This window comes from Clinocottus analis, unplaced genomic scaffold (genome assembly GCF_023055335.1).
Source record: "Clinocottus analis isolate CAN_PGR_092001 unplaced genomic scaffold, fCliAna1.0.p SCAF_12, whole genome shotgun sequence".
NCBI lineage: Eukaryota > Metazoa > Chordata > Actinopteri > Perciformes > Cottidae > Clinocottus > Clinocottus analis.
Genome location: NW_027175843.1, coordinates 19,622,063 through 19,644,166, shown reverse-complemented (window position 1 = coordinate 19,644,166; position 22,104 = coordinate 19,622,063). Strand labels below are relative to the sequence as shown.

Below are 22,104 nucleotides of genomic sequence, written 5' to 3'. Positions count from 1 at the left end.
ATTGTAATGCTTCAGCTAATTGTGTTTCACGTTGATGATTTTTTTTTTCTTCTTCACCTTTTCACACTATTTAATGGGTTAAAGGTCAGGTCAATCCTTTAGTGGGATTCAGACCTAATAGCTGTAACAAAGTGAAATACGAGTAGATCCACGGTCTGGAGATACCCTGAGTCTTCTCCAGACCTCCAGCCTCCGACACCAGACCCCTTTTAAAGGCCAACTGCTGCTGCAACAGCGCCATCTGTCTGCAGGAGGAGAAAACAAGACGTCATACACATTGTGACCAATGGATTCTCATGACTTTTCCATCAGTTTAAACCAAATTTCCATGACGAAACATTGTGTGAAATGTGTGTGAACAGTAAAAAGTGATAAAATGTAGTATTTAAACTAACAATGCGGATTCAAAGCATACAGTAAACCTTAAATGACTCAAATGAATGAGAGACAATAGTTTGACTAAAAGAATAAACATTTTTATAGATGCCTGTATGTATGCTGCTGATATTTTGAGCCTCTTTCTTTTAAAAGCATCCTCAATATTTCTAACATATAAATATAACATGAATATAACACATTTACATGACTTTTACAACACTTTCGGGATTTTTTTTCGGACTTTCCAGGCCTTGGAAATAACTATTTAAATTCTTTTCCCATGACCGTAGAGATCGACAATTTATTTACAATTTCTCATTAATTTAAAGTTGTTCTGAATAATTCTTCTGAAACATCTGAATGCTTATACTGTGATTACAGTTTAAAGCGACAGACACACGTACATATGTGTGTGTGTATATATAATATATGTATATATATATATATATATATATATATATATATATATATATATATATATATATATATATATATATATATATATATATATGTATACCTGTAAAGCAGCTCCGCCTGCAGCCTGGCCTCCTCTGCGGCCTCCTCTTCCCTCCTCTTTTGCTCCTCTTCTTTGCTCCTCCTCTCCTCCTCCTCCAGCTCCTTCCTACAGAGGTACTCTGTCCTCTCAGCCTCGTCCATCTCCTGCAGCTTCTGACTCTCCTCCTCCGTCCTCCTCTCGTCTTCCAGGCGCCGGCGCTCTCGTTCAGCTGGACGGGATGAAATTAAATCACAAGGTTAATTATTCCAGAAAGTTTAGAAGTAGACAAAAGCAATCCATCCTCCCTCCTTTTCTCCTCCTCTCACCTTCCCTCCTCTGTTCGTCCTCCTCTCTCATCCTCTGGAGGAGCTCCATCTGCCGCCTCTTCTCCTCCTGCCGCCTCCTCTCTTTTTCTCTTTGCGCCTGCTCCCGTCTCCCTCGCTCCTGCTCCTCTTCCTCGCGTTTCCTCCTCTCCTGCTCCTCCGCTAGTTTCTTCAGCCTGAGGATGTTTGTTCTTTTGTTATTGAAGTCAGACTCGAGCGAGTGAAGCTGCACTTCATAATGTGTAAAAGTATCGACCTGAGATCCTCGGCCCTCTTCCTCCTCTCCTGCTCCAGCTCGCTCTTCATCTTCTCCTCTGTCTGCTCCCTCTCCTGCTTCTTCCTCTCCTCTTCCTCCCGCTCCCTCCTCTTCCTCTCCACCTCCTGCCGCCTCCTCTCTGCTCGCTGGGCCAGACGGAGAGCTGCTGCAGCCTCCTCTTCCTCCTCCTGAGTTTTCCTGGGCCTGTGGAACTGAAACACACACACACACACACACACACACACACACACACACACACACACAAACACACACACATAGACACACACACACACACACACACACACACACACACACACACACACATGCGCACACACACACACACACACACACACAACACCAGAAAGGTCACGACCTGTCAATCAAACACATGAAAAGCTACTGAGTATTCTGTGTGTGTGTGTGTGTGTGTGTGTGTGTGTGTGCTTCCCGCTGACCTCCGGCTTCACTGGGTTCAGCGTCAGCTGTTCCTCCGTCACCATGACGGTCGAGCACGATGACAGGCGGCCGCGCGATGAAGCGAGACCCGCGCCACCGCCGCCGCCGCCGCCGCCGCCGCCGCCGCCGCCGTCACCGTCACCGTCACCTCCACCGGTGGGCGCCGCCCTCCACTCCTCGCAGGAGGAGGCGGCCGACCTCCTCGAGCCCCTCCGGTGGAGGCCGGCCCCGAGCGAGCTCACTGATTGGACGCTGCTGCGCTTCTCGGCGGCGGAAAGACTCTCTGCCTCCGCGTCTTCCTCCGAGTTGGTTTTTGCGTCGTCGTCGTGACTTTGTGGCCTTTCGGCGGTCATCATGTGAGACCCCTCTCGCATTTCATGGCTGATTTCCACCTCCTCTTTCTTTAGGGGGTCCTCTAAAGGGGAAAAAGACCCGACATGCGACACTGAACTGAACTATTTTCAAATAGACGGCGACATTTTGCCCTCACACATTTATTCCACATGCCAAATAAGGGCCTCAAACGTATGTGAAGCTTTCTGCCGGTGTGGGAAGTTAAATCTTCCAGTGTGGCCCGGTGCTTCTCCTTCGAGGGCCCTCATGCAGTGGCCTGTATGCATATTCATGCCGCGGGTTGGTTTACATCGCGGCCGCCGCCGGACGCCGATGGGGAACCGACCGGAGTGTAACGTGTCCCGCTTTCACCATTTCAGAGAACGACGAATGTCCTGCGTCGATGTTGTCGTGTATACATGGTGTCTGAATGTTAGCATTGCTCACCAACGACGAACTCTTTGCGCCCCGGCCTTCCTCTCCTCTTCCTCTTCCTCCCCGCAGACTCCTCTTTTGGCTCTTCTCTCTCCTCCTTCGTCTTCACTTGTCCTTTTCCTCCCTTCTGGTCTTTCATCCTCTTTTTCTGAAAGACAGGGGGCATAGTTCCTACTCGCAGTCTATTTAACACATCAGACAATGATGTGCATGCTTTATGATGAACACTCACCCCAGGAGGAAGAGCAGAGTGGCCCAGAGTCTCTGCTGCCTCTCTGTTGGTCTGCTCCTCTGGTTTCTGGCTCCTGACCGCTTCAGTTTCACTTCCTGTCTTTTGCCTCCGCCGCCGTCCTTCCCCCGTCGTCCTCGATGCCTTCTGTCCGTCCACCGCTCCACGGTCCACTGCTTTCATCTCCCTTTTCCTAAATGAATACAAAAAAAGGTCTACATCTAAAATGGCTTGCTTAAAAGTATCTTATATGTTTTAATCTCTGGAGTCTTGGTGATGTTCACCGTGTGGATGTTGCTGCTTCCTCAACATCCTTCCTTGTCGCGTCCTTCCTCCTCCGGTGCACAGCGTCCTCCGTCGTGGCTTCCTTTGGGCCGATGTTCTGCTGCCTGAATGAATACATCATCTTAAAACAGTAGCTTCTCATAAAGGACAAGCAGAAAAACTACAATTGTTTTTCAAATTCAGCAGCCCAACAGCTGTGGGATGGTGTTGTTTCGCAGCATCGGACATGAAGGACCACTCTCAACGTGTTTCTCTCATAGAGGTTAAACTCCTTTCAGCATTATGGTGCACGATGACCGCACAATCTGGAGATACGAGCTGCAGTAAATACCCATGCACAATGGAAATGTATTAACTCCATTGTCCAGAAATCCTCAGCGAATCAGCCTTCATCCCGCAGCAACAGCAGAGGGGAACGTTTCATTTGGTTTGAGTGACTCTTCAGGGTGTGACGGGGATATCTGGTCCTTTGCATCGCACGTGAAACTGTTCAATAACTTAATTTCATTGCATTTGTTGGAGCCAAAAGGGAATCACTGGATGAATGGGGGGACATGTCGTTCCTTCATTTGTACACAGGGTGGCACACTAACGTCCACAAAGGGCATACAGGTAGGTGCCTGCTAATGGGAACAGGTGTGTGTTGGATTTGGCTCTGAGACTTAGATTGGTTGCCTTCGGGTGCAGAAGAAAGAAGAAAGGCTCGACGCTCACCTCGATCCTCCGTCTTTGAAACCAGTGATGTCTCGAGGAGTCTCGGTGTGATCACTAAAAAACACAAAATGTTTATTTTACTCCTCTGCCGCTGGCACACAGACATTAAGTCAAATGTGAATCACGCCAACCCTCGCTGCCGGGATCCAGACGAACGGCTAGTCCGTCCTGCGCCGCTCAGCTCTTCCTCTTCGCCCTCCTCGTCATCCTCAGTGTGGCCTCCTCTTGGCTCCTCCTCCCTTCCTAGCTGCTCCCTCGGTGGAGGCATCCTCATATTGTTTTTCGCATCCTTCCCCCGCTTTTTCAACACTTCTTCTGCACCCTTCGTTTTTCTCTCGGTCACAGCCGCTGGAACGACAAAAACAAAAAGTCGGTTTGAATCCCGTCAAATTCAAATGAAGGTGAACAAAATAAATAAGCGGCAGAGATGCACCTGGGTCTGTGTGGCTGCTGGCTGAGCGTGCATCGGCCTCTGTCGGTCTGGGAAGGTCTAAGAGCTGGTTTGGAGAACAGATAATGAGCATTTTTTAACCTTTGCAAGTCTAAAGCAGGCACGGTGAACCTTCAAAAAGCAACGAATCACCTCGTGCACGGACCGATGGCGCTGGATGACACCCACAGGGACGTCTGAGTGCAGCGCCACCTCGTCCTCTGCACCCATCAATGAGCAGGAAGGAAACACAACCAGGGTGTTGGAGACATATATTTTAAATCATGTCCTAGAATTTTTGTGTAATCTAAAGACGTTCCTTGGAGTACAAGTCAAGCGTGTGTGTGTGTGTGTGCAGACCTGCATGTGTGTGTTCAGGCTGCAGCACGATGACCCAAGGTAACGCCTCTCCATCTGCAGATAACACCTGGAGAGCTGAGAGACAGAAAGAGCGACTTATTGATCATGACGCCGCTCCAATGTTTTATTACAACGCGAGTTACAACCAACACGTCCGTCCTCAAGAGGAAGTGTGCAGCTTTCGGGGCTGTTTTGAGGGCTCGTTGAGCGTACCTCGGTCCTGTGTGTCGCCATCGGTGTGAGACGGGCCGTCGTACAGCGACAGTTGTGTGATCTCCCCGTCAGGACCCAGGATCAGGCTGCCCACTGGTGTGCCGTTCTGTAAATCTGAGACAACACAGCTCAAAATAGAGGTGAACTGGTACAACTAACAGTGTGAAAACGTTATTGGAAAGACCAAGTGAATATATTTTGTACTAATAACTCCATTGTAGGTCACTGTCATGTTTAAAGGGCAATTGCTCTTCAACCTGGACCCTGTTCTCCCATGTTGTTGTCCAAGTGACTAATGGGGTCAACAGGTTTTTAATTGGTCCGGCATTGAAGGAGAACGCTGCATGAATCACTCAGGGCTGCTCCCTAATATAGTCAGATATATAAAATGTGAAAGGTGAAAATGTAAAATGTAAGTGAAAGTTGGAGTGAGAAGTGCCGTTGTTTTCAAAGTTTGTTGTGCTGGACCGCAGAAAGCGCAGTGTTGTCGGAAAAGATTTATTTAAATGTCATGGCTGAACATTTGGCTGATTTCAGAATGAAACGTCTCCTGAAGCGAAAAATACAACAACAAAACGGCCGGTTAAAGACAAGAAAGTTTTGTTTCTCTGAATGGTTCTTTGCATAATGTTGTGAGACACTTCTGAGCCCGTCAGCGGCAGAAACTACATTTTTTAGTGGACGTACATTGAAGGTGAACTGTTCCCTCGAGCAATTACATTACAGCCTGTTTGCCGTCTGCATCCCTTAATATTGCACCAACTAAAAAATGTGTTGTCCCTATTAATCATTTAGAGACATGAACACAGGAAAAGAGGTTTCAGTTCTATACATACATTCAAGTTCAGGTTCAATTAGCTTAGGCCCGTGTGTTCTCATCACAGTAATATGATTCACACAATTACAAGAGAGAGAACAGAAACAAACAGGTTTCAGGATAGAAAGAACTATTTAGCTTCCCGTACCTCTCAGCTCCAGAGGCAGAAGGCCTCTCACCGCGCCCCGGCTAGCACCGCTGGGCTCACAGGGATCCTGGAGGTTCTGTAAGAAGGCGAAGGAGCTCTGCCTGCCCGGGCCTCTCCGACCTGCAACCCAACCCAACACTCCTACTGGAGGAGGAGGCTCTGAAGGAGAAGACGGTGGACATGAAGAACATGGTTAACCCTTTAAAAACTGGGGAACCTATTTTGTCTCTAGACCTCCTTTTCCCTGTGTTTGAGTCGTTGTAGGAACCTCAAATTAATTCCAATACTTGTGTTCATTGCATGTATTTGTTCAGCAAAGTAATTTATATGTGCAAAAAAACTTTTAAAAGATATTTTGATCGTAACTATCTACATCCAGTATGATATAAGCCAGATTCCCCCAAAAAATGGCTCCTGGAGCATCAATAAGACACCTTTTTGGAAAGATTAGGACCTAAAGAATCAGAATCTGCAACAAAAATCCCAATAAAACAAAGTCTTGGTCTGTTAGGAAGGAGTTTCAGTCAAAAAACTGTGTCGTTCAGTTCAAAAATGGAAAAATTATTACGTATTTTATGCCAAAAGATTGTCTGAATAGGGCAGACTGGGACTTAAATTGTCACGGGTTGATTTCAAACACGGTTTCCAAAAGGTTAACCTTTTCAGAAGATATTCTCCAACTGAATTGTATCGCTTTGGATGTTGCTCAGTGATGCTTTTCATGTGATATGTCAAGCGTTCAATCCCCAATATACACTTTCTAAGAAGTAACTGAGTGACACGGGGGTGGCTCAAGACATGCAAAAAACTGTGCAAAGGACTGTAAAATAGTATGTTTGTTTTTAAGTAATTTGTTAATTGTTCATAAGCATTGTTTGTCAGTGGAGCTCGGGGGTGAAGTTAGGCTTTTCCATGTGTGAGGTCCTCTGTTTAATCCTCCAGCATTCTTTTAAAATTGTTAAAGCATCTTTCGAATGAGATATACAAAACAGTAGCAGGAAGATGCATAAAGATGTAAGAAAATAGGATAATAAAAACATGAAAAACCAAGATCTAAACAGAGCCAACGCTAAAAACTATATACTCTGCTGTCTTGTATTAATTTGGACGGCCGCCTCATTGGAAAGGCATTCTGGGATATCTCATAGAGCCATCTATCAGACTGAATGCAAACAGCAGCGTAAAGTGTGCAGGATGTGTGTGCTGTACCTTCTTCTGGCTCTAGCAGAATCATAGCGCCTTTCTGAGAGGGCAGGCCTCCTCCTCCTCGTCCATCTCCTTTACCTCCCTGCCCTACCGTCTCTTTTTTACGGCATATTCTCTCTGTTTCCCCTCCTCCTCTTTGCTGCACACTTATCTCTTCTGAAAGACAGACGGAAACCGGTCAGAATACAACATCTGTACATCTGGACAAAGGAGGTGGGCAAAGTTTAGTTTACAAAGTGGACATCTAAAAACCGCGACGTCAAAAGGGGATTTAAAAAACTCACTCTTTCTAATGGAGAGAGCCGTTGTTTGTAAATGTGCCTCGCAGCAACAGCGAGGTGCAACTAAGCATCATTTGTGGTACATTTCATTCTGGGATGATATGAAAAATAAGTTTGTAAAACTTGTAAGACTTTTTTTCTGCTCATGCAAGAGCTTTGATTCTCTCCGAACAGTCACGAAGGTTACAATATTGTAACCTAGTTCTATGAGGACAGGTGGAGCACTTGAGTGGACTGTAATACTTATGTGAGGCTGGCCTATCAGGGCGTGTGTACAAAGCAGCATAAACCACTGTCTGCTATCTTTGTCTCTTCAGTGCTTAGCTGTACAAATAAATCCTTTAGCTGTGTCTGTGGGTGTATAGTTTTCCGATATGTGTGCCTTTGTTACCCTGCGTCCCTGGAAACAGCAGAGGAAGAAACCGAGGCTGCTGTCGGAGTCCATTCAGATGTTCTTGGGATTGAAACCCAACTCTTTCTGCCTTTGGTCGGGCATCCTGTTGGGTCTGAGCCCGGCCTTCCCAGCTGGAGGGAACCGTGTGACTCTCGGTTATGGGAGGCAAGCGCCTTGCATGGTGTTCATCACTGCTGTGACCCTCACAATCCAGCTGAAACATTCAACAGCATGTTTGCTATTTGGAAGTTTTCCTCTCAGAAAATACAGTGCCATAAACTACTGTCTTACGCTGTCTGTCTTCTCCCAACGGGGCCCATTACAGTTTGAATATCTCCCCGTCAGAGGAGGAAGGAGGCCTGTGTGTGGGGAAGGCAAATCATGGTAAGGAGTTGTACAAAGGTAAAGGTTTGGTCTTTCTTCAAAGTAGTCTGACGAGAAAAAAGTCAGAAAAATACTGTTTTGAATTGGCTTACTGGACTAAAAGGTGAGTACATATGTAAATAATGTACCTTACATCCATTCACATTGGCTTGGGATGTACATTTTTGCTATCAAGACACTCCACACACACACAAACCTCTCCTCCCGAGTCTATTCCCGCTTATCGATCTTTCGTAGATGCCTCCATCACTGGCCATTCCACTATCCTGAATGGAATAGCCTTGCTCATCTGCCATGTCTCGGTCCTCTCCTCCCATACTTATTTCAGTATGCTGCAGACCAATGTCTACGCGAGTCTGCAGTTGTTAGGATTGACATTTGGACAGCGTCACTGCAACAGTTTGCTTACATTTCAAAAGATATTACAGCATTAATAAAAGTCTAAAGGGGCATGTCACCTGAGGTTTTTCTGGTTCTTCAGGGGTCACTGCTAGATAGTGTACCCAGGGCTGAGGCTCCATCTGCGGAGTCGGAGTCCTGGAGGTGCAGGGTACCTGGAGGAACAGATCCAGCCTGACCCTCTTCCTGCTGCTTAGCTCCTCCTCTTTATCTGCAGAGCAGACTGGGTGGCATTCAAATGATTTGGGAACGTCGACTTGGTCATTTTCATTTCAGTCAGAAGCAAAGCAGGAACGTAAACGAAACCCGCAGCTTTTATAGATGGGAATTTCGACAATTCGGCTATTCGTGCTGCACATTTTTTTTTTACATTAAATTTGTTCTGTGTACCTTTCTGTTTCAGACTTTGAGTCACCATTTCTATCAGTTTGCATGAACCCATCTGTTACCTTCAGGTTGACCCTGCAGTGGTGCAGCGCTTCTTTCTGCAGGAAGCCACTGAGGGTTGAACTGTGCGAGCAGCTCTGTACGGGGCGGCTCCAGCGTCGTGGCCCACGCAGGACTGACATGATGGAGGTCTGGAGCAAGAGGGGGATGAAGAGGAGGAAAGGAGAGTGGACCGAGTCTGGACGTGGTGAACTGCTGAAAAGACAAACATTCGGCTTGCATGAGTACATTTTTGGCCACAAAAAAGGCAACACAATCTATCAGATACACATGCCTAACATAGTGTCACAAACAAGTGTTTTTTTTTCACATCCATGAAACATAGAGCAACATTATCATCCCATTATGTTTATGGTACCACACTACTAGCAAAGGATAGAGACATTGGTAAATGTAGGAGAAAATGTTTCGCTTATTTGCTAAAAGAAAAATGCTTCTTGCTGGGTTGATAAAAGCCTCGACAATAAGCCTAATTGTATGTTAATATGAGCAAATATTGATAAATGAAGCTTCACTTTTCCTAAATATAAATACATTTAATAATTTCAACTGGACCCTCACCTATATTTAATCATCAATTGAATAAAAAATGGTTCCGTCGACGTAGCGCAGGGCCTTTCTACCTGAGTGTTGCTGTAGCTCAAAATGGCCGCCGATAGCTCCTTGACGGTGCTCAGCTGCTGTCCCACTTGCTGAGTGTACTGCCGAATAACCCTCTGCTTCCTGTCTCTGGTCTCTGAGGGACAACTGCTCTCTATAGAAACCAAGTCCTGTTCGAGAGAAGAAGGTCATCCTGAAAACACTGCTCTTGGTTTCTGGAAGCCAAAGGTCAATGTAGCGCAACGGGATGTTTTTTAGTAGAGGTTTAACAGTTGTTTTTCTTCTTTTACATTCTCTTGTTACATTGCGGCCCTTTACTGTGTAGTTACTTGCATGGACACACACACAGATACCTGCGAGTACAGCAGGAGTGGCCCCCTACGGGTGCTGTAGGTCTTTGGAAGGGCTGACTCGGCCTCCACGAGCAGACGGCCGCTGTTGGACAGACGCAGCACAGAGTCCTGGGACTTCCAGATGTAGTAATCCTGTTGGTCGATAGATGGATGATATTGATGGTGAAAGGCGTGCTTGACTGATGGATGGATGGACAGATTCATTGGCTAAAGATGCTACGATCCAAATTCAGATTGAGGGATTGCCTCCACTGGCCTTTCAACATGGCTGACCAGGCAGCTTGTGTATGAAGGTAGATTTGTGTCGTTATTACGCCAACCAAAAAAAACATTTTGAGAGCAAATTTCTTGTTTGTAAGTACATTATTTGTTAGTTTTGATTGGTTAAAAATCAGCTCATATATTCCCATATCAGAATAGATGCTATCACAGCCTTTTGCGAGCGTCTACCTGCGGTGTGAAGCAGACGTCCAGCCGTCCATCGTGCCGCCCGGTGTTTCCTTTGGACGAGACAAATCGACCACACCCCCGACTCAGCAGGGACAGGGGCAAATCCTTCATGATGTCCTTTCTCGTCCTGGAGGACAGCAAAGTCAAGGAGAACGAGGCTTCATTAGGTCGTAGATTTCGAGTCAAGAAATATTTTGCTGATAGTCTATTTCCGAATGACACTTGATTTGGTAAATCTAAACTTGTGTGGAGTTTTTCTATTCCCCATGAGCCTTTGTTGGTTTTGATATGCATGTAAGTTTAGGGTTCTGGCCTCCAGGTGTCTTTTGAAGTGCGTGTTGGTACCGTGAGGGACTAGTAACCCTGCAAGTGTACCCTGCTTTTTCTCACCCAGCGTGTGCTGAGCTCAACCAAAAGGGTATAAAAGGACACGGCTGGATGAATGAGGAAGATGCAATAGAAAAGCTATTAGCACAAATGCTATACTATACTATAACAGGGACAATATCGCCTTCATGCAACAGCTTGCTGTGAAGCTGATGGCACATTGAACAGAGCAAACTTCCAGCGTTAAATTGAGTTAAAGTAAAGATAGACATCAGAATACTTAAATCCCTCAATCACCAACATGAGAGGCAAGCAGCGGGATGGGTCAAGGATTAGCACCCAGAAAGAAATCCTGAGAAAGAATTGCGTTGAATAAAGTCAAGTATGGAGATTTAGTGTGTCGGTATATTAAGTTTATGAGCTCCTCGTTATATTTTCTTGATTTGGATTATGTTTAACGGCAGAAATAAGCATGAAAGAGACAAAACATTGGACGTACCTGCTGCCCCCCTTACGAAGACGGCCCTCTGTATGTATGTGTGTAATTGTGTGTGTGTGTATGTGTGTTAAATCCCAGTTGCTAGGTTGAGTTGGTGCTTTGTGTGTTTGTTGCCGTGGCTGCTGTGACATTTATTGTAACACACACACACACACACACACACACACACACACACACACACACACACACACACACACACACACTAAAGGCCTCCAGCTCAGTTTACACAGGAGACAAAGGCCTCATACAAACCAGGGCGTTTTTAAAGACACCTTTACGTGGGCTGCTGTGACAATAATCCTGTTTGTCTTCACCTAGAGGAACATTGTTGTGTTCGCCAGTGTCACATGGACACCTTACCAGGTAAAGTGTCCATGTGACACTGGCGAACACAACAATTATTATGCAATGCACATACATGCGGGTAAAGTTTACCTGCATGTATGTGCATTGCATAATAAGAGCGGCAGAAATTAGATCATTTTGCACGCCTAAAAAAAAGCGAGCACGTCATTCATTAAAAGACACGCCCCCGTAACCGTAAGGGCTTGTGGAAGTTTAAAAAAGCAATACAAATCATGAATTTGCTCATATTAGTACCTGTAATGTCACAAAACGGACAGAGTTTATTTGTGTATTTTTCCGCCTTCCTGGTCCGCCCACATTTCTAAAACTGCGTCACACAGCGCATGCAGAAGCTGCTGAATATGTCAATACCCAGCATGCCTGAATCAGTTTTGGCATGAAATATGTAATTTTTTCAATTTTTCGAACCGAACAACACAGTTTTTTGACTGAACATCCTTCCTAACATGCAAATGCTTTGTTGGCCCTGAACCTTACAGTTTGAAAAACTCAAAGGGCCGCTCAAGGAGGCATTTTTTGGGGGCATTTGGCTCATATCATGCTGGATGTTCATAGTTATGATCAAAATATAAAAGTTTTAAGACTAGACGTGCTGAGTTCTTCACCTCCTCCTCCTTATTTTGCCTTGAACCTAAACAGCCAGTGCTTCTTGCTTTCTCTTTTGGATTCCCAGTCAATCTTTCACAAGTAAAATGTAAAAAGGAGCGGTGCGTCTCGACACTTTTTTATTAATATGTATTTCCAGCTTTCCAGACCTTAGTTGATCAAACAACCTTTTTTTGTCGATCAGAGGATTTGTTGGAAAATAAGTGGCCTTCTAAAATACATCAGGGACTCTGTTGTTTTACTCATTAGTGGGAACCTGCTGTGTGTTTGTTTGCGTGGCTGTCCACAGTGGTGCAGTCTGTTAATTGATCTCAAGGGGGATGTGGGAGGTTACCACATGTCGGCCATTGAGACTGTAATGCCTGCATTGTGCGTCCAAGTCTTCAGCAGTATCACCAGCTACTCTGCACAAATGACACAAAAAGATTATTTTTTCAATAATTCTTCAGAGTTGTGAGTTATTCGCAGAGTGGAACATCCCGGCCGAAAGACAGTGGGAGTTTGGTCTTACAGTAATTAGCTGTATGAAGTGTGGCTGTAGTCACACGTGTTCCCCGAGGCCTGTTTACCCCTGAAGAGGTGGCCCACAGGGGATATCACAGTAGAATACCTAATGCCAGTCATTACAGTGAGCTTTCTCCACCTCTGGGCTTGTTGTTGTTGCTCTTAAAATCCCAGTATCTGCATTCAGGCAAGATGTATTGCGTAACTTGTGTTTCAACCTTGTGATTGGACGACTTCTTTTCTATTCCTCCCTCTGAAACGTAGACTTATGTGATGCACTGATGGTTTATGTTGCATCATGTATTACTTTTTTGTGTCCATGAATTACATGTGGCTGCCCTCTGATTGACAAAATCACCTTTCACTTGCTGTTACATTGATAACATAATGTCAGCAAATAGATATAAAGAAAATCAATGTTTATCACTGGCCATTCATAACATGTCCAGCCACATTTGTAGGTACAACAAATAGCCAGCGATCATCGCCTCGAGCTGGCGCAGTGTTGGCACCACCGGTCTTAGAAATTAAAGCTTGCACCATCAGTGATCTATTTTCTATTTTTTTGTGATGTTGTCTTTGTTAGCTTTTATTTGCGGGGTGAGGGTTGCATTTCCTTTTTACATTTTTATTGTTTTATATATTGCATTATTGCATCTTTGTTTGATTTAAAATGCAAACTTAGTTTTTTCTTGCCTTTGCTTGGCCTTACTGTTTGGCTTTCGAATGTTATACAATCATGTTTGTATGCTCTGTCAAAGGACTTTGTAAACCCTTTTTTTAAAAAGTTCAATATAAATGAAGCTATTATTTTTTCCAACACTAATATCCTGCTGAGGTTGACCTGAAATATAAAGTAAATTGTTAGTTTTAGACAAACACAGGCGGCTTACAGCTCTTACGTGTTACATTTCAGAGTAGATACTGTCATCTGCTGGCAATAATTAGTGTCACACTCGAGTGTCTAAGATGAAAGGTGGGGAGCTTTTCATTAGGTATGCAGAGACAGAATGTTTTAATAAAAATTAAGACATGAATGTAACATCACATAATCAGTTTCTCAGCATTAAGTTGTATATATAGAGACACACAAGAGTTGCCCGCCTGTGTCTATTTTATTTTAAATATTTTCATTATGTTGCAGTATTACTTATTTTGCAGTTCTTAACACGTCATTTACACGCCAAATAGGTACTTTCACAACTATCTTCTCCTGAAACGGACGTTTTTCCAGAGTTGTCAAGTGCATCTATGATTAATGAAGGTAGAAGGTATTTTGATGAACTTTAGTCAAAACAATTCAAAAGATTGATATTGCTACAGCAACTACAAACAATGCCTTACTTCCCAACTCTTAGATAGATAAATAGGTAGACAGATGGAAAGACAAACACAGAGAGAAAGAGCGAGACTCTCTACAGCTGTTGGATGAGATTACTTTCAAAATTCCTGGCTTGGCAAGAGTGGATACAACCTGCCACCCAACATTTGCAGAACCAATCATTGACCAACAGACGAGCCACTGTAGTGGCCCGTTGGTTATGGGTTGGAACTGTCTGAGTGTAATATACATTTTAAAAACTATCATGTCAAGAGCATTCCCCATCCCATTCTTCGATGAGTCCAGTATTGTAAAATAAACAGAAAGTGTTTGGTTTTGGCGAGAAGCAAGCAAATGGACCAGTTGGCACAGACGGCCGGTTGAGACTTTTAAGCCATACCTTCTTTTAGCTGTGTTCACACTCCATACACATCTGCTTAATGTCATGGTGCATTCCAGGTCAGTGGCACTGCTAATGGTCCAAATTAGTTAGTCATTCCTTGCTGTCCATGTTTATTACATGGTTGATGCTGGATCTGACTCTTCACGTAGCACCAAGTGGAGAATCTCTTCTCCCTCGTGGGCGGCAAACCCTGCGATAAAGCACCCCATCTTGTTACATTATCCTGTCTCACTGTCGGATCAGGACAAACGCTTCCTTGGCGTTTTTCAGCTGAATCTGGGCCCTTCCTTTTGGTCCAAAACCTCAGGAATTCATTGACGGTAGGGTTGTCTAAAATATCTAGGTAAGGATGAGTTTGGCAAAGGAAAACTCAGATTGTCGCCTGGGTCGTCTGATGAATTTCAATAGCCTGCTGTGGTTATTCTGGAGTGAGTATGCCAAAGGCTCCATATCCTGATGTGTGTGCACTGGCTGGATGCTACTGGGAAAGGCCATCGGCCTCCTGATTACCTCAAACACCTGATGGAAAAATAAAATGCAGCAAGTTGTGAAGACCCATGCTGCGCTCTAGCACCAAGGGTTGGCTGTGGAACGATATCTGAGAAGGTTATTGTCCATGAAAAACACATCCCTGCCCCAGCAGGTAATCTCTAAATATTTCAGCTATGGCCCATTTGAGGGCCAGAAACTCCAATTTTCTAGACCTCTAGTTTCCCATGTTACGCCCTGTAGATTAAATGCCATAGCTAGCATGAGCAACATAGCTGACTTTACTGTCCTGTTCTTGCGAGCACAGCACCTAGGCCATCGTAGCTGTCCTCAACCTCTTGGATGAAGGGTAAGATGTAAACAGTACCTACCAGGCGAGTAACTCTGCAGGCAAGCTAAAGTGCATCGCTTAAGTGCTTAAATAAGGCATCATCTGAATGTTGGGAGCATGTGACTGCAACCATTTGCATGGTACCCTCATGCAGATTCTGCAGATCCTTGCTGAGCCATCAGGAGTGGCATTAGCCTGGACCTTGTGACACTTCTGGAAAGCCTGCTAACCTGGGAGCTTGCAACACAGAGGGTACTTTAAAAAGAGCAGGTATGTGCTGTTCATACAACTTCCATGTAACACTCCTTTTTAATGATCATTCTGAGCACACCAGGAAATGCTGGTACCCTGACCATTAACATTAACCGCTTTGCAATTACTTCATCACAAAGCTGCTTATCCAATTCACAGTAGCCTACATATTGCTAGCCTATTAGCAGTGCTAAGCCTCAACCAGTTACCCAACCTGGTGTTTCTGGGCATCAAGGTTTAAAATGGTGTACAAAGAAACTTTTGGTTACGATTGACCCAATTGACCCTATGTCAACCAGGCCTTGAACCCAAACCTCATCTATTTGGAAATTACACCAAATTTTGAGATTCATCTACAGCAGACTTTGACTTTGTTAAAAACAATGGAGAATACAACAGAGTCAATGTTCAATCTGGTTCGACTTATTCTGAATGTATCATCAAATGACTCTCTCGTTTTTTCCGTCATGGGAATAGAGGGAGGAGCGAGATACTATCAGCTTTGTGATTCAGGACTTCGGTCAGAAAGCTGCCAGAGCTCAGCAGCCTCTCGTCTCCTTTTCTCTGCTGATGATGGAGACCCTGGAAGGAGCTGAACTCTGCTATCCACAACTACTCAACACCTCCTGCAGGAAGCCGATGCAGCATCGTGCTGACAACATATTCCTTTACGTCTTTCTGTCTTCCATGTCTCTGATCACTGTGACTCTCAACCTGCTGGTCATCATCTCCATCTCCCACTTCAGGCATACAGATAAACTTACAAGCGTATCATAGAATAATGTTCATCTCAATATGAAGCACTTTATTTTACAATGTTACGAAAATGGATAGAAATGTACAATTGGCAGAGAATTTCATATTTACAAGATAACATTTACAGAGCCATTCGTATTACAAATATTTGTTTATCGGAAACTATAACTACATGTTCTATATTGCATTGTATTTTTTCATATTTTGTTTATTTGACTATTCTTACTTTTACAGATTATGATGATCTTATGAATTCTACATTTGCTACGTAAAAATAATACAGTTATTTTTCCTCTCCAGGCAGCTCCACAACCCCACCAACCTCCTCCTCCTCTCCCTGGCTGTCTCAGACTTCCTTGTTGGCCTCCTGCTGATGCCGGTTCAAATTCTTTTTTTAGGGGGCTGCTGGTTTTTGGGAAGCATTTTGTGTGGACTGTTTTATTACACTTCTTTCATCCTTACATCTGCCTCAGTAGGAAACATGGTGCTCATATCAGTTGACCGATATGTGGCCATTTGTGACCCTTTGTCCTACAATACCAAAGTGACCAACAAAAGAGTCAAAATCTGCATTTGTCTGTGTTGGATGTGTTCTGTTTTCTATAATGGTGTGATGCTGATAGACTTCCTGAAACATCCAGATCAATATAATTCCTGCTATGGAGAGTGTGTGGTTGTGATGGACTTCATAAAAGGAGCTGTTGATGTTTCGATGACCTTTGTTGGCCCCATTGCTGTCATCATAGTTCTGTACATGAGAGTGTTTGTGGCGGCTGTGTCTCAGGCTCGAGCCATGAGGTCTCATATTGCAGCCGTTACACTCCAGGGTTCGGTTACAATAACCGCGAAGAAATCTGAGAGAAAAGCCGCCAGGACTCTTGGCATTGTCGTGGTTGTGTTTCTGATATGTTTCTGTCCTTATTTTTATCCCTCTTTTGCGAGCCAGGAGATGTCAACAAGTCTGGCATTTTCAATTTTTGGGATCTGGCTACTTTATTGTAACTCCAGTGTAAACCCAGTGGTTTATGCTTTCTTCTACCCCTGGTTTAGGAAATCTATTAAACTCATTGTCACACTTCAGATACTGCAGCCTGGCTCCTGTGATGCAAACATAATGTAGAGATGTGGAGTGATTGAACAAAGATGATGGAACAAAGAACAAAATATGAAAAAAAGAGTCAAGAGTCGGCTCTTCATTAAGCCATGCTTTAGCATAGAAGCTTTGTGAGGCCGTTTTACCTGGTGAGGAGCAGATTCTTTCAGCAAGTTGTTTTTCCACCAGAGATTGTTTTTGTCCTTCCTTTTTTCAAAAGTAGAAATATTGTTTGAAAATGTATATTTTTCTAAAAAAAACCCTTTAACTTTCATGTGAACATTGACAGGCCTCATTCATTTATTCTAAGTATGTAAACTAACCTAGATGATCATTTGTTTTTTTCCCTCTCTTTTTCTTGTTGAAGTTCCCTAAACATGACTATTATCTATTTTACTCATCATTTAAGTGACTAATTTGCTTTAAAACAATATCATGTTTAAATCCTGATGCAAACATATTGTTTTTTGTCAATTGTTTAAAAATCATCAAGCACCATTCCAGTCCAGTATGTATAGACACTAAACACAGATATGAAAGTGTTATACACTCCAGTGACAATAAAGCATACAACTTTGAATTGAGTATGTCATGTTTTTATTGATTGAAATTATTATTACCTAATGATTATTTACAGGTTATCATCACCCACGCTGTAGTTCCCAATGAAGCGCTGGAGTGGGCCAGTCTTAGTTATCATGATCTGAACAGAAAACAACAATCCTGGAAGCAAATTAGCAGTACTTGTTCAATGGTTGTTTATTGTGTACTCTGCGACAAATTCTTCAGCGTGAGTAGTGGGAAAAACTTTAACCCCAGCCAACTCATTCCCAAGAATGAGATCAATCCCTGCGATGGGCAACCGATCTCTCAAAGCCTCTTTCACTGGGTGCGGCACAAAGGCAGAGGGTGAGGGTGACTGCATGAAGTGGCACATGTAAAACACTCAATTTGATTCCCCGCACCAACATGGCCACCCAGAGAAAAGTAGCCTGTGAAATAAAGGGTTTAAAAAAACATAAATGTCTTGCTTTGGCGATTCCTTAGTCCGAAGTTCATAATGACTGGTTTTTGGCCCACTCTGAATCAAACCGACCGCAGAAGGGCTTGCTTGCTCCCATTTTTCTTTTTGCTGTAACACCGGACAGATTGCAATGAAGTAGCCTGGTTCAAGACAATAAAAGCACTCAGGTCCGAAGAGTTACTGCTCAGGTCCGAAGAGTTACTGCGGTAGGCGACCTCGCTTTATTTACTACAGGTACTGGCATTACGCGCTGCACAGAAGATGGAAAACACTTTTGTGGGTAAGGACAAACTCATCCACCAGGACAGTCATTTCAGAAAGTGTCGTTACTCTCTGCTCATTCAAATACAACACGATGTGCTCTGGCAGCCACTTTTTAAACTCTTCCAAAAGGATCGGCACCAAAAGCTACGCAAAGTTAGTTGCCTTACTGGATTTACACCACCTGTCAAAAAGGATGCCTTTTCCACGCGCAAACCCTACGTATTTCTGGCTCCCATTATTTCCACCACTTCTAAAGCATATAGGCAACAGTTTGTTGCCTGTTTACTTCAGGCACTAGTTTATATGACCGTAGCACTGTAGCCTTAACCACATTGTAGTCCAAACTCTGCTCCATTGTCAGAGTGTGACACACCTTCTGAGCTTTACCCATTAATTTACACTGGAGCAGCAAAGTCCAAACCTCCTTCGGCCACTTTAAAGTGGACGCAATGCGTTTAAATGCACTACAGTATGAATCTACTAAGAGAGTGCCGGACCCCACTGGTTTCCTCCTAAATACCGCCGTCTAATCACCTGCAATGAAAAATGGCATAGGGCAAAGCAAAACATATAACAGCACCCTCTTCAGGCAGAGAGGGAAACAGCATTAAGTTGAGGCATTTCCAATGACCCCCTGGGTCATAAGACTGTACCATTAACTGTTAGGTAGTTTTTCATTGATTATTTGAGTCAAAATTATACTAGCACTGGTTGCCTTTCAACAAAAATAATAATATTTAAAATCAACACACAGCATCTTGCAAAAGTTGCTATGCCTGATCAGGACCTGAACATGCCTTGACAGGGTCCATTGGGTGGGTTTCTGGCATTGACGGTAAACTCCATGGAAGACACCTCCAAGACGGCAAACAGACATAGTTTGTTCTCTAGAACGAACGCCTGTTCCTTGGACCGTATGATGAAAATGTCATCTAGGTAAACAAAAACACAGATGTTATCAAGTATCAGAATACATTGTTGACCAGCAGGGGCAATGATCAGACCACAATGGCATAAAAATGTACTCATTGTGTCCACTCGAGGAGTTTGACACTGTTTAACTCTTTGAGCCCCAAACAGAATACATCCAGATTGGTGCGTGTCCCTCGGGTCTAGTTGGAAAAGTAGATCCTGGTTTGAGGACGGGGCATGCATTACAATGTTAATTTGTATTCCATATATTTTATTAAACCTATTTTTATTCATAATGTTTTATTGTGTTACTTACATTTTTGCTAAACCTACAAAAAACATCTGGTTCAACGATGAATGTATTTCATAATCAAATGACTCTCTTGTTTTTTCCGTCATGGGAATAGAGGGAGGAGCGAGATACTATCAGCTTTGTGATTCAGGACTTCGGTCAGAAAGCTGCCAGAGCTCAGCAGCCTCTCGTCTCCTTTTCTCTGCTGATGATGGAGACGCTGGAAGGAGCTGAACTCTGCTATCCACAACTACTCAACACCTCCTGCAGAAAGTCGATGCAGCCTCATGCTGACAACATATTCCTTTACGTCTTTCTGTCTTCCATGTCTCTGATCACTGTGACTCTCAACTTGCTGGTCATCATCTCCATCTCCCATTTCAGGCATACAGATAAACTTAGAAGCATATCATAGAATAATGTTTATCTCAATGTAAAACTTATAATTATAAACTCTGTGACGATCAGTGAATGCATTAATGGTATTAATGTTGGAATCTAATCTGCTGCATGCGCTCTGACCTCCTCCTCCTCCTCCTCCTCCTCCTCCTCCTCCTCCTCCTCCTCCTCTACACATATGTTATTATACAGAACTGGTACATTTACTGCATCTGTTGCTCATGTCCGTTCATGAGGACATCTTGGCTTTTTGTATTAACTGTTTTATTTGAAAATATAGGACAAATAAAAGAAAGTTTGAACATTGTGCAGGAGAGGTTAGACGTAAAAAAAATTCTCATCAGAATACCTCCCTGAGCTCTATTGAAAAAAAAGGTTTCATAGATAATCAGTGTAACCAAAATTGATAGAAATGTACAATTTACAGAGAACTTCGTATTAAAAGTTCAAATATACAGAGCCATAAGTATTACGCATATTTGTTTATTGGAAACTATAACTGCATGATCTATATTGCATTGTATTTTTCATATTTTGTTTATTACACTATTCATACTTTTTTCCTCTCCAGGCAGCTCCACAACCCCACCAACCTCCTCCTCCTCTCCCTGGCTGTCTCAGACTTCCTTGTTGGCCTCCTGATGATGCCGGTTCAAATCTTTTTTTTAGGTGCTTGCTGGTTTTTGGGAAGCATGATATGTGCACTGTATTACTACACCGCTTTCATCCTTACATCTGCCTCAGTAGGAAACATGGTGCTCATATCAGTTGACCGATATGTGGCCATTTGTGACCCTTTGTCCTACAATACCAAAGTGACCAACAAAAGAGTTAAAATCTGCATTTGTCTGTGTTGGATGTGTTCTGTTTTCTATAATGGTGTGATGCTGATAGACTTCCTGAAACATCCAGATCAATATAATTCCTGCTATGGAGAGTGTGTGGTTGTGATGGACTTCATAAAAGGAGCTGTTGATGTTTCGATGACCTTTGTTGGCCCCATTGCTGTCATCATAGTTCTGTACATGAGAGTGTTTGTGGCGGCTGTGTCTCAGGCTCGAGCCATGAGGTCTCATATTGCAGCCGTTACACTCCAGGGTTCGGTTACAATAACCGCGAAGAAATCTGAGAGAAAAGCCGCCAGGACTCTTGGCATTGTTGTGGTTGTGTTTCTGATATGTTTCTGTCCTTATTTTTATCCCTCTTTTGCGAGCCAGGAGATGTCAACAAGTCTGGCATTTTCAATTTTTGGGATCTGGCTACTTTATTGTAACTCCAGTGTAAACCCAGTGGTTTATGCTTTCTTCTACCCCTGGTTTAGGAAATCTATTAAACTCATTGTCACACTTCAGATACTGCAGCCTGGCTCCTGTGATGCCAACATAATGTAGAGATGTGGAGTGATTGAACAAAGATGATGGAACAAAGAACAAAATATGAAAAAAAGAGTCAAGAGTCGGCTCTTCATTAAGCCATGCTTTAGCATAGAAGCTTTGTGAGGCCGTTTTACCTGGTGAGGAGCAGATTCTTTCAGCAAGTTGTTTTTCCACCAGAGATTGTTTTTGTCCTTCCTTTTTTCAAAAGTAGAAATATTGTTTGAAAATGTATATTTTTCTAAAAAAAAAACCTTTAACTTTCATGTGAACATTGACAGGCCTCATTCATTTATTCTAAGTATGTAAACTAACCTAGATGATCATTTGTTTTTTTCCCTCTCTTTTTCTTGTTGAAGTTCCCTAAACATGACTATTATCTATTTTACTCATCATTTAAGTGACTAATTTGCTTTAAAACAATATCATGTTTAAATCCTGATGCAAACATATTGTTTTTTGTCAATTGTTTAAAAATCATCAAGCACCATTCCAGTCCAGTATGT

General features: G+C 43.4%; 3 protein-coding genes across 3 annotated transcripts; 2 read left to right on the top strand and 1 right to left on the bottom strand.

The window, feature by feature from the left end:
• Positions 1 to 85: 85 nt before the first annotated feature.
• On the bottom strand, positions 86 to 10,498 carry LOC137783269 (uncharacterized protein KIAA2012 homolog). Its single transcript, XM_068573072.1, is given in 22 exon segments — positions 86 to 245; positions 896 to 1,103; positions 1,201 to 1,373; positions 1,454 to 1,665; positions 1,909 to 2,324; positions 2,681 to 2,825; positions 2,910 to 3,099; positions 4,037 to 4,258; positions 4,332 to 4,402; positions 4,489 to 4,556; positions 4,696 to 4,770; positions 4,909 to 5,022; positions 5,874 to 6,032; positions 7,083 to 7,235; positions 7,752 to 7,968; positions 8,046 to 8,113; positions 8,335 to 8,494; positions 8,597 to 8,748; positions 8,987 to 9,176; positions 9,608 to 9,754; positions 9,938 to 10,069; positions 10,388 to 10,498. Coding segments are annotated over 22 exon segments (3,543 nt in total).
• Positions 10,499 to 16,058: 5,560 nt separating this feature from the next.
• Positions 16,059 to 17,361, top strand: LOC137783165 (trace amine-associated receptor 13c-like). The gene is made up of 2 exons (XM_068572958.1): positions 16,059 to 16,231; positions 16,542 to 17,361. The coding sequence occupies exons 1-2, from the start codon at positions 16,059 to 16,061 to the stop codon at positions 17,359 to 17,361; spliced, it is 993 nt and encodes a 330-aa protein (XP_068429059.1).
• Positions 17,362 to 20,037: 2,676 nt separating this feature from the next.
• LOC137783109 (trace amine-associated receptor 13c-like) lies at positions 20,038 to 21,616 on the top strand. Its single transcript, XM_068572897.1, has 2 exons — positions 20,038 to 20,210; positions 20,797 to 21,616. The coding sequence occupies exons 1-2, from the start codon at positions 20,038 to 20,040 to the stop codon at positions 21,614 to 21,616; spliced, it is 993 nt and encodes a 330-aa protein (XP_068428998.1).
• Positions 21,617 to 22,104: the final 488 nt, after the last annotated feature.

Bases quoted from the DNA above. Each gene is read 5' to 3' on its own strand.
- LOC137783165 (XM_068572958.1), top strand. From the start codon at position 16,059: ATGGAGACCCTGGAAGGAGCTGAACTCTGCTATCCACAACTACTCAAC. The intron at 16,232-16,541 runs GCATACAGATAA...TTTCCTCTCCAG, and splicing joins ATCTCCATCTCCCACTTCAG to GCAGCTCCACAACCCCACCA.
- LOC137783109 (XM_068572897.1), top strand. From the start codon at position 20,038: ATGGAGACGCTGGAAGGAGCTGAACTCTGCTATCCACAACTACTCAAC. The intron at 20,211-20,796 runs GCATACAGATAA...TTTCCTCTCCAG, and splicing joins ATCTCCATCTCCCATTTCAG to GCAGCTCCACAACCCCACCA.